This window comes from Rhipicephalus microplus, chromosome X (genome assembly GCF_043290135.1).
Source record: "Rhipicephalus microplus isolate Deutch F79 chromosome X, USDA_Rmic, whole genome shotgun sequence".
NCBI lineage: Eukaryota > Metazoa > Arthropoda > Arachnida > Ixodida > Ixodidae > Rhipicephalus > Rhipicephalus microplus.
Window position 1 is genome coordinate 184,973,815 of NC_134710.1, and position 12,861 is coordinate 184,986,675.

The 12,861-nt window shown below is 44.3% G+C and overlaps 1 protein-coding gene across 1 annotated transcript in view; it reads right to left on the minus strand.

The window, feature by feature from the left end:
* Positions 1-283: 283 nt before the first annotated feature.
* LOC119175561 (uncharacterized) overlaps positions 284-12,861 on the minus strand; it is a 43,907-nt gene continuing 31,329 nt past the window's right edge. The window contains exons 2-4 of the mRNA XM_037426467.2: positions 11,076-11,243; positions 1,356-1,445; positions 284-456 (exon numbers count right to left, since the gene is read on the minus strand). Coding sequence (XP_037282364.2) covers positions 370-456; positions 1,356-1,445; positions 11,076-11,243 — 345 coding nt within the window. The 3' untranslated portion in view covers positions 284-369. The remainder of the gene's footprint in view (positions 457-1,355; positions 1,446-11,075; positions 11,244-12,861) is intronic.

A 12,861-nucleotide genomic window follows, 5' to 3' on the forward strand; every position in this document is an offset into this window, starting at 1 on the left:
TCCGCACCCGCCACTGACGTCGTCCACGTGTCCCGTCTGAAACCATACATCTTCGCATATGATGCTACTTTCCTTTAGGCGCCGAGACGGTGCTATCGGCGGCGGGGGGTTATATGTTACACGACATCGGCAACGAGAGAGAACCAGGTAGACGACGAAGACGATGAATGCGATCGCGCTGGTGTTGTTGTTGCTGTTGTACCTCCCACTTGGCTGCAGCTGCCTCTGACTCTCCCTGTATATTTTGTAAATATATTTATTTCATTTATTCTCTCACCTTCTTGACAATATTATCCCTTTATTTTCACGAATACCAATAAAACAGTAGGTATTAAAGAACGGCGATGGCTTCCACTTTATATCAGGAAATCAGTTGTTTCCTTGCGTAATGTAGGTGTTGTAGGCGACAACAAAGAAATTCATTGAGTGAAGTCCTCCTGTGACCATTCCGACCACCTAAAAAGCAAACGATAAACGAGAAATCATGCAACACGTCAAGAAACGTTCAGTAACAGTGTCTACTTCGAACGTACGAATAACGTATAGCCATAATATTATAAATACTTATCCTAGTAGCACAGGGTGCAATGTCGTGACAGCCGGTGGAAACCAAGAGACACTGCACGCACGTTTTTTATGAGATGGTCAAAACATCGCAGTGCATTCTTGCATGAGCGTTTGTGTGCCTACGTGCATTGAAATTAAGCTGGCTTTCACGGAGCCAACCAAGGATCCGAATACGAGGAACCGCCATATGAAAAACTTTAAAAGAGAATACAAGGTATTCACATGGGGCTTCCTGAACCTTTCTGTATATTCATATTTCTTTCGGGACGTTTTAATAAAATTCAGTTTTGGCTTGCCATGGTGGCCTATATTGTTATGGTGCTCGACTACTGAATCGAAGGTCACGGGATCTAACCCGGCCGCGGTGGTGGTTACATTCTGATGGAGGCGAAGTGCTGTAGAGGCCCATGAACTTGAATATAGGTGCGCGTTAAAGAAACCCACGCGGTCTAAACTTCCGCAGCCCTCCACAGTGTCGTCCCTCATCCCGATATTGTGGTTTTGGAATGTGAAACTCCCACCATTATTATATTAAAATCTTGTGTCGCCGCTGTGTCCTGTGCTAAACAGCTTCGATGATCATCCACCTTCACAGAGTGCCCTTGATGAAAACCGAGGCCACCCCTTACTGTTTGGCTGGTCAACCACCTGCCGAGGCTGTAAGGGTGGCGACATTTTGCACGTGCATCTATGCCTACATATACAACACTAATGTTATTGCACAGTGCCCATCGAATGTACCTCTTCCATTTATCGGGAGAAGCTTATGATGAAGGCATGGAACTTACTGCGTGAACAGGCAGCTGAGGTGAATCCCGAACCAGCATCATTGAGGCTCCCGCGTACATCACTGCTGCCGTCATCTGATAGAACACGGTCTGCGCAACAGAGAACCACGACTGTGGCATAAATTCTCTCAGGCGAAGGAACATTTTCTCGTCCCCGCAGTTATCCAGCTGACTAAATTCATCAAGGTTAGTTCCTTTACTCGTGAAACCTGAAATGCATTGCAGATAAATAAAGATAGCTGCCTCAACTTATGCATCCGGCACATTTCCATGCCCATTCGATTCGTCTCTTGTGACCAAGACAACCACCAAGTGAATTCTGATATAGACTGCTTACGTGGCTCTGTTGCACAGTGGCGGTGAGATGTAGAACTGTAACTAGCGCGACTGAAAGGCCAATTCAAACTTCACAAAGCTATGCACGTTAGGCATCTCTCCCACAGCCATCATGTGCTCCGTCGCGTCACCGTCACGGCCCCGCTTTTCGTAACATGAAATGATTTCCTAGTCGTGATATCCTTAAAAAGAAAAAAAAACATTGACAGTGACGCAGAGCGGTGCTCTACGCTTTCGTCGCCGGCACGGTGACGGAGGCCCGCCCTACAGAATGGACCGGTCATGCAGGTGCCTTCAGTGAGTGTGATGCCTGCACGTTTCACAACCACATATTCGTTGTCGAGTTTCGGGCGGTCGTCACTCTTTCCGTTTCTAAGCAATAACAACTTCATAAAACCGCTCAATATCTCGAAATCAGAAATGTGGTTGTCATGACAGCCGATGTGATGAATATTCTACAATTCGGCGTGCTACCGTATATAAACGTTGTGGTCTTGTTTTATCTGTACTAAACTGTTTAGTCTTCGTTTAGGCAAACATTACAGAACAAAGAAGTCATTTATCTTATTTAATGGATAAGGCTGATTTCGTTTCTTTGGCTTTAGGTAACCATGGCACAAGTCACCCAACACTGCATAAAACGTGTTTCTGTCGACATTAGCGGAGCCGTCGCCTCTTTGACTTGAATGTAAACAGGGCGAGAACAAAGTTTCCGTCGAAGTGCGAGGCCACGAAAACCAAGTTTCAAGTTGGGAGATGATTTAGACTCCAACCAAAAGTTTTGAAGAAACCCGACGTTTCGAAACCGACTTGGTTCCTCCGTCAGGGGTGACTGCGGAGCTACGTAGCAGCGGCGTCTTCAAAGCACTCGTGGGGCGAATATGACCCCACCTCCCTCTCTCTCATTTTGCCGTGGAGCGCAGTCCATGTGTATACACTGAGGGAAGGGTTCCGAGAGAGCGGTTGATGTTATGGGCTGTCCTCTGTATGTGCCACGACTCGAGTAATAACCTTCTCCTCCAGTTCAGCTCGCTTTCAAGGATGGCTGTCGCTTCGAAATTTATTCGGTGATCCAACGTCTCAGCATGTTCGGCGACTGCGCTGCGCTCTTTGTAGAGCTTCCGCACATCGTTGGCGTGTTGCTTCAGTCATTCCGGTAGGTTTTTCATCTCGCCGATATACGAAGAGGGGCAGTCGGCGCACGGTTAATTGTAAACGACACCGGGGGTCCTGTCCATTTTTGGCCGGTCTTTCGGGCGGGGGAGGAGGCGGCCCAGCGTACACGAAAGCAGGTGCGCGATGCGAACCCCTTCCTTGACGTATGGGACCGGTAGGCGTTTCGGGGGGCTGCCAATTAGTGTTGATTGGGGTTTTCGTATCCCCTGTTGCTCTACGCGGCGGGTGGCGGCTCGAATGAAGTTTTTTGGGTATCCGTTTTTTCTGAGGTACACAATTACGCAGGCATATTTTTCCTTTCACTCCGTGTCATTGGATCCATCGAGCATGCTGTACGTTTTTTGGACGTGACGGTGACGTGACGAAGTGCTTGACGGCTGTATGAACGATGCCCTAAATCACGGCGTTGCAGGAACATCACAACACTGGTGCGAGTGTAGCGTATTGAGAGAAGATACGAGAAAGGTAGAGTGGTTAACAAGAATGCAGGACCAGATATGCTTTACCATTCACAGTGACTGGTAAACAGGGGGGGGGGGGTGGAAAAAAGAGAGAAAAAATACAAGAAAAAACGATAACAAACACACGCACCCATGTTTCTTCTTGATTTCAACTATATCATCATCATCATCATTATCATCATCATCATCATACTGACTACGTCAGCTGCAGGACAAAGGCCTCTCCATTGTTTCGCCCGTCAATTCGGTCCTGTGCTTTCTGCTGCCATTTCACACCCGCAACAACATATTATACATATATATGATATCAAATTTATATGATATCTTTAACCATGATTTGTTCCCTAGCCCACTCTGCTATCTTCGGGTCTCTTAAGGTTACACCTATCATTTTTCTTTCCATCGCTCACTTCGTCGTCCTCAATTTAAGCTGAACCCTCTTTGTAAGCATCCAGGTTTGTGCTCCGTAGGTAAGTATATACTGGCAAGATGCAGCGGTTATATACTTTTCTTTTGAGGGTTAGTGGTACATTATCATTCATGATTTGAGAATGATTGCCGAATTTTCTCCATTCCATTCTTCTCCATCTGTATTATTTTGCTTGCATGGTTCGGCTCCGCGGTTGCTATACGTGTCCTAAGTAAACATATTCTTTTACGACTTTCAGAGTCTCACCCTTTATAACGCAAGTCGCTCTTCTTTGCTAGTACTGTTGCTCGTTACTTTATTTTTATGCATATTGGTTTTCAGACCTATTCTAACGCTGTCCATTTCTTAATAACGAGCTTTAATTCGTGTCCTAAGTTACTCATCAAATCATTGTCATCAGCTGATCATAGGTTATCAAGATACACTTCATTAACTTTTTGTCCCTAACTCTTCCCAATCTAGGCCCTGAAAACAACCTGTAAATACGCGGTGAATAACATTAAACACATCGTGTTTCCCTACCTTACACCCTTATTTATCGCATTCTATTAGGATCTACAGCCACTATAGTCCTCCAACAAGCACCAAGCCTTCTTCAACTTGGAAGTTGGCGTACCAAGGACATTTTTTTACAGTTTCTATCTATCGCGTTACGACTTTACGCTGACGCGCCCATATTTTTTACTACGTATATATCAAAATGAGCATGTCAATCATTACTGTAACACGAACGCCATTTGCAGGTCATCCCACAAATAAAGTACGCCCTGAAACGTTTTCCTTCGGTCACATGAGGTCCACCTAACACGGCCCATGGAATGCGGGTATGCGCCATAGGTGTTTCACAGTCTCTATCGACTCAGGAACGGCGAGAATAGACTTGAACCGACTGATATCTACGAAAATTATTAGAATAGCTCAAAGCACTGGTATCAATTGACCGAATATTTAAATCGCACAGTGAAGTCACTACACCACTGCCAATCGCATCAGCACGCAGCGACGCTCGCCAGAACTACTGCGAGCGAAAATGACGGTGAAGTGCGCTGGCTTACGACTGGATAAGTGTAATGTTAGAAGATATCGTGACCTAGAATGGAAACTGATGTTATTATGGGGTTTTCGTTTCTTTTTTTCTGCGTCTCTCGTAATCATATGGCGGTTTTAGGACACTAAACACCAGCAATAACTTTCTCTCTTTTCTACGCTCTTTTTTTTTTAAAGCCGAATTAAACCGTCACACCGTAAATAGCTCATTACAGTGACAAAACCCCTCCGAGGTACTGTCTGCCATTTATCCTCTGGCTTTCTTGTTTGCATGGTTCGTATGTGCATACAAAAAGCCTCCATCACTTGCTTTCTCTGGCTTGAGCGCGTTTCGAGCTGTCTCGTTTTGCTCGTGCGGTTAGCTGTTGATTATTTTTGAAGCTGTGGAAGTGATCCCCGTCGTTGAACTGATGTCGATGCATCCTTGATTGATTGATATGTGGGGTTTAACGTCCCGAAACCACCATATGATTATGAGAGACGCCGTAGTGGAGGACTCCGGAAATTTCGACCACCTGGGGTTCTTTAACGTGCACCCAAATCTGAGCACACGGGCCTACAACATTTCCGCCTCCATCGGAAATGCAGCCGCCGAAGCCGGGATTCGATCCCATGACCTGTCGCTGCATTCTTGTTATCTTTGAGTGACTGTGTTGGTCAACCGAAAAAAAAAGTTCGCGCAGTCCAGGGATGCTTGACTGGTCGGGGCAAGTGCTCTTGTCGTTCCGCAAGTTCCCTTCTCGTAATGAGAAAAAGGTGCGTCTTGGAGTGTTTTGTAAGGAACGGTGGCCAGAGACTCGATTGGAAGCACCAGCTCTCGCTCAAGTTCTGACAAGTCAGGGAATCTCATTTTGAAGTCTCTCTGTGTAAATAAAATGGTATGGACCGGCGGGATGTTGTTTGTTACTATAACAACATCAGGTTACCGTAGTTTCTAAGCTTCCCTTGCGATGGAACTCTGAGCTCATTCCATTGGCGGCATCTTGCAATGTCTGGGCAAAGAAAAAGTGTTCATGCTACCTAGCGAAGGACAAGCTGAAAGTAAGCAACATGTTTTTCGTAATTGGAACTTTCTAGGCTAAATATAAATTCAGACTGCACACCCCAGTCGCAGCCACTGTTGCTGCGTTAACCTGTTCATTCTTCAGTCTACTGTCCTTCTAGCCCACCTCGTCGTTGACTAGCTAGTGTATCATCTTGAAACACAACGACATCAACACTGCAAGTCGGTATGAAGCACAGGGCTGTATGCAGCGGCTCGAAACAGTCGGCGTGGTGGCAGCCTAGAAGCTCCTTGTACTCCTGAAGCTTTACCTAGGTGTCCTTCAAGACATGGTGCTTGCCGATGATGAAGTGGACCGTCACGCCGGTCTGCCACAGGGCCCGGCATATCTAGGTCGCATGGCTGACCAAGAAGTATCGAATGGTAACCTTCTTTAGAGGTGTGCTGCAACTTGCACGTGAGTGTCTTAAACAGCGAGACGTAATTATCTGGGTCAATCCAGTCCTCGCACAAGGTCAACTCCTGATATCTCTTGTTCTCTGCGAGTGCCACTTTCCAGTGAGACTGCACGGAGGAGTCGTTCGTCAATGCAACAAGACTGGGTTCCACTGGGCGATCGTACTTGCACCCGTAGAAAGAGAAGCATTCGATGATGTGGAAGCTTGAGAGGGTCTTGTTCAGAACCAGCATATCAGTGACGAGCATAGGTCGGCAAGCTAAGGCTCACCAGACTCACATTGAGCCATGAATCTGAGTATAGATCCAGCTTAGGTATATTTTAGTGGTCCGCTTGAGGAAAAATTTGCTCAGTCTGATTCCCAGTGAGTCTGGGACAGGAAAATATTCATGGTTCTGAATCCGAGTGAGTCCACTTGAAGTTTTGGCGAGTGTGAGTACGAGTGAGTCGGCTTAGCGAAAATATTCGTAATTCTGAGTCCGAATGAGTACAGCTAAGCAAATTTTGGTGAGTCGGAGTTCGAGTGAGTCCTAAGCGAAAAACAGATTTCTTGGGTGAGTGAGCTCAGTTTATTTTTCCAACAATCAGTGGGCATGACATACGGGCTCACGGCAAACAACTTCCGTTTTCTTGCTTATAGCTCTTGCTCCCTTCTTTATACAAAGTAGTTGAACTAGTTCAGCAAGTTGCGGACTATTCATGCTGAACTTTAGAAGCTCAGGAAGGACAAAGTGAAAGAATGAAGGTAACAAACAGGCGCTAAGTTGCAGAAATTGTTTATTTTTTAAAACTGTGGACAAAATATCTAGCTGGTAAGTTACCAAGACAGAAACAGTGTGAAAATACTTGACAGAAAGTTTAAAAATATTTGTCACTGCAGATTAAAACAAATGGCTCACTAATACACATATCTGCGCGCTTTTTTAGTCCTGCATGTAAAGCCCCGGCTGCTTTTTGTGCTTATCTTTATCCGAAACAAAAACAAGGGGTCACAAAATACAGGTGTCCAATGACATTTTTTTAGTGTGGCTAGCTATGGGCGAATAATTTTATTTATTTAGAAACTTCAAGTGCTATTTATGGCGAGTATAAACATAGGGACCAGATTTTTTCTACGTGACCTTTACAACGACTTGAAGACAACACGTACGCTGCACTTGTTTGGCATGTTATGAAATTCGATGTTTTCTCGAAGAGCATTCCAAGTACGTACATTAAGTGTATTAGTCAACCACTTGTCCTAATCGACGACAGAGAATTTACTTTAACACCGTGCGATGAATTGTTATCTTGTTTATGTTTCTGTAACTTCCCGATTCTTCGTTCAGATAAACAATATCAATAGCGAGAGCTTACATTAGCTGTCTCGTGAAAAAAAGAAAAAAATGGTTGCGAGTCACTTGCTGTTCTTGTCTTCTTTGCATGCAGCAACTTCAATGTAGATGAAGTAGTTGCAAGCATTATTTTCTTTACCGGAATATTTACCCAAGTTCAAACAATATGCTCTCATTTGCACGAGAAGTTCATTTCAGATCGATAAGACCTTGACAAGCTGCGTGCCGCTGACAACAGTTAGACTGCTATACCTGTGCATTGTGCGACGACCCCATTTATTTACGCCAATTCGATGGGGCAGAGCAGCCGTTAAGTTCGCCGGCACTTCTGCCCAAACAACGAGTGTGCGCTTTCTTTACAGCAGGTCGTAATAGGGTGACTAAAAAAGCCCTTGATACTGAGGCAAATGAGTGAAGTTGCTCTCGTCAATGTCAGTTGTGCTGCTGTATGTCGCGCTGCACACGTCGCTTATACAGAATATTAAGACAAAGCATATGCACACACAACAGCGCCAACAACAAGTCGGAATAGTCGGGATAGCTTGTGCGTATACAGCTCAGTAAAGCAGATCATAAAAGTAATTTCTCTTACACTTCTACGTGTATACGTGGGCTGAAATTCACAGCCCATCACGCTGTCCATACAGAAAGGAAAAAAGTCCATGTTGAGGACGCCGCGAATCGCCAATCGAAATGAGCTGGTCTGATATCTCATGTGACAGAGTCTGAACTTTCGTACCCACCGTTTTGCGTGCTGATCTATAGATTTTAAAAGTATCGTTCAGCGAACGCTCTTGCAAGACAGCCTCTGCCTTCACATTTCATTTTTCATGCGAAGCTTGTATAACCCTCTCGTTGGGAGTGGCTTCGGCGACATAATATCAAGAGGAGTTGCTCAAAAAAAGAGCAAAAATTCAGTGCTTTACCACAGAACTGTATTATACGTGGCAAGACTCACCAGATTCTCGGCAGAAACGAGAGTTTCGTGATATTCGTCACAGGAATGGAAGATGAGCTGGTACGTCTTCCTCACGCTCAGACGAAGCAGTGACGTTGCCATTGTTTGGTCGTGGCCGATATGAAATATGTGGTGCGGCACGAACCGGCCATATTTCGGTTAATGCTCAAGTGCACCTGCTCTTTCCCATGCTCTTTCACACAGTGTAGGAACCTTAACTGATTGATCAGGTATCTACATTGTTCTGTCTCACCCAAAGAAGGAGCGTAGAAAGTAAGCAGACCACTCATTTATATACATAAATTCTCTGCACAGTCCTCCTTTTCTCTCTTTATCTTCCTTTCTTCGGTGATACTCATGTCTCGAGTCATCATGTTCAACCATTTTGATGAAATAGTACGTCCGGTACACGTTGGAGGACTCAAACGCATTCGTCGATCACTCATTTGCGACATAGCAATCTATACATACTGTATCCAGCATGTATAGATTCTAGAACATCCTGGAAAAAACCTATAGAGTATCAACTGCCACCATAATGCTCCATAATGAAAGCGACAGAATACCAATCAAGAAGGGTTTAAGACAAGGGGATACGATCTCCCCAATGCTATTTACCGCCTGTTTACAGGGAGTTTTCAGGGGCCTAGAATTGGAAAAGTTAGGAAGACGAGTACCTTAGTAACCTGCGCTTTGCAGATGACATTGCATTGCTGAGTAACTCAGGGGATTAATTGCACCTCATTATTACTGAGTTAGACAAGGAGAGCAGAAAAGTACGTCTGAAAGTTAATCTGCAGAAAACTAAAGGAATTACATCAACCTTGGAAGAGAACAGCGCGTCGAGATAGATAATAGTTTATTTGAAGCTGCAAAAAGCTACGTCTACTTAGGACTGGTAATAACCGCGGAGCCGAACTACGAGATTGAAGTAACTAGAAGGATGAGAATGAGGTGGAGCACATTTGGCAAGCACTCTCAAATCGTGACAGGTATATTGTCACTATCCCTCAAGAGGAAGGTATATAACAGCTGCATCTTGCGGTACTTAGCTATGGAGCAGAAACCTGGAGACTTACAAAGAGAGTTCAGCTTAAATTGAGGACGACGCAGCGAGAGATGAAAAGGAAAAAGATAGGAGTAACTTTGAGAGACAAGAAAAGAGCAGAGTAGATCAGGGAACCAATCGGGGTTAGGGATATCATAGGTGAAATCAAGAAGAAATAGATATGGGCGAGGCATGTAGCACGGAGGCAGGATAACTGCTGGTCATTATGGATAACTGACTGGATTCTAAGAAAAGTCCAGCGGGTTAGGGGGAGACAGAAGGTTAGGTGGGCAGATGATATTAAGAAGTTTGCGGGTATAAATTGGCAGCAGCAAGCACAGGACCGGATTAACTGCCGGAACATGGGAGAGGCCTTTGTCCTGCAGGGGACATAGGCTAATTATGATGATAATGATGATGATAATGATGACGGCGATGACGATGATGTTGATGATGATGAGTAGGAGGAGGAGGAGGAGGAGGTTACACAGGCTCAAACGTGCAGGGTGCATTGCATGCATGATCCAGAATATTAATGAAGCAACTTAGCTACAGCTGCAACACATGTGTACTTACACACTCAATGCGCTTATTAACTGTACAATGGAGCCGTAGCTCGTGGTGGCAAAACAGCGCAAATTACATAGACAGAAAAATTCGTGAAAGCACTGGTCAGCGCTCGTGTTATGTCTACTTCTTTCTCAGTCTCCGTTATTTTGCGCTGTTTTGCCTTCACCAGTTACGAAACGTTACCAACTTGCCCAGTTTTCATTCAAGTACAATTAGGTGTACAGGACTGAGGTTTTACAACATGTGCCACAGCATGTAAAGCAAATAAAGCAAGAAAACTTTATTGTATATGGAACAGGTTGGGATATAGCCAGGCGCGTATATTCAGAAATTTTTTTCAGGGGAGGGGTGCACCTTTTTTGATTTCGGGGAGGCCACCCCCTTGAAATGGTAACTTTTTTATCTCTATGCCATGGCAAAAAAAATTTTAGGCGGGGGGGGGGGGGGCGGACTCAGGCCCGGTGTGTCACACCCTCGCTACGCCCCTGAATGTCGCCTAAGGCCGCAGGATCGAATTACGGTCGGGTACGCCACATTTCTGTTGGAAGCGAAAATGCTCGAGGCGCGTGTACTTGGACTTAGATGCACGTTAGTTAAAACACCCTCGGAGGTCCAATTTTATGGAGCCTTCCACCACCGCGTCCCGCATAATGAATCGTGGTTTTGGGACGTTGAACACCTACAATTATTAAGGTTGGAATATTGGTTCGAGGAAGTTAGCAACTGCATGTTAATTCAACCAAAGGCTCTTTCCTTGATACTTTTACGTTGCCACCTATATGAGAGTATCACGATACGCCCCATATCTCAGAAAGCAGGCATAACAAAATTTGCTTGTTCCATTTTTGAGCAAGCAGCCACGATTTTGGAAGAAAGCCTGCATGGGCACAGACTACTTACATAGAAGACTTGGCTCATGATTTCCAAGGTGCGCCTCGAGAAGAAGCTGCAGAACATGATGTGGAGGCCGTTGAAAGAGAAAGCATAGCTGATGCTGAACAAGAATATGTTCAGGTGGGTACTTTCCTTCATGGTACACATGAGGCCGAAAAGCACCACACCCCCCACCTGCAAGGTCAACGGGATCGCAGTAAGGATACTCGGGAACGTTCGACTCTTCAGGAAAATAAAAAAGAAAGAAAATTTATATAATTGGCGATGAATAATGCCAATTCTTGAGCACACACGCACACACACACACACACCAGTGCGTAGTCAAAGGTGCAGGATTTTTGTGCTCTAATAACTCCGCAGTCTGAAATAACCACCTTCACTGAAAACAACCCAACATGACGTTCAAAATCTATTTGTTTCGAGCCCGACGAGCCAATGAAGTTTCAAAAGTTCTTGAAGGTGGCTTTTCTAAGGTATCTTACAATCATACAGTTTGTGAAACAGACTTTCTGTTACGGAATACCATTTTTTCGACCCATCGTCATGCGGATTAGTGCGCGCCGTTCTCACTATGCTGACCAGAGTACTGGCTTGAGCACGAACATACTTGTTTTTAGAACCCCGAAGAGTAGTGGAAGGGTATGTTATTCTTAAAATGTTGCTGTTAAAGTAGGTTAAATGTTCTGTACAGTGACACGGCGATTACAGCTTTTATTGCAAGGCCACCATGGAAGTTTTGACTGCAAAAAGCTCAGCTGAGAACCGAGGCAAAATACTTTACCCACGGAAGAAGCTTCACATGTGCGAGCGACCGACGTGGTCACCTTTAATAGGTTGTCTGTCTTAATTATTGGAGAAGTCTTCCGTAATTAAAAAGGGCACCGTCAGTACCTTTAGGGCGTAGTTTTTAAATGTGAAGCATTTCTTCAGGATGACTGCCTGTTGGGCATGGTATAATTTCATGATGAAACAAACGCCAAAAGGAACACCCATTAGAAAGGACACAGGCCGAGCGCTTACTAGCAACTGAAAATTTTTATTTGGAAACAAACACTTATATATACATAACAATCATGTAGTTCATCTCAAAGTACCCCTGTTACTATTAACAACGTGATATACCGAATAAACCACTCCCAACACTTCCATAATCGATGGCACACAACCGAAAAAAACACGTTAAGCTATCCAAAAACTAAGAAAAGAAAACGTAAAAAGAAAATGCACCGGGTTATGTTGCGACGAGAGCACTGGGTATGGACGAAAAGAGAAATAATGGAAGCGTTTCGAATCAATAAAGGAGGTGACAAGTGCGTCAGTCAAGCGCCTGTTCTATATACTCAAAGATGCGAATTCGCTTTTTTTGGACGTAACATAACCCAGTGCGTTTTCTTTTTACGTTTGCTTAGTTTTGGGGGGGGGGGGGGCTTAGCACGTGTTTTTTTTTTTTTTTTTGGTTGTGTGCCATCGATTATGAGAGTGGTTTTTTCGGTATATCATGTTGTGGATGATAACATGGGTGGTTTGAGATTACCTACATGTGTGTTATGCATATACAATTGTGTGTTTCGAATTAAAAATATGCACTTGCTAGTTAGCGCTTGTCCTGTCTGAGTGTTTGCACTCCTTCGCGCTCGCTTGTTTCATTAACCGTGAAGCATTCCTTAGCGAACTTTGCTTTGGCGACTTTAGGTATATATATATATATATAATATATATATATATATATATATATATATATATATATATATATATATATATATATATATATATATATATATATATATATATA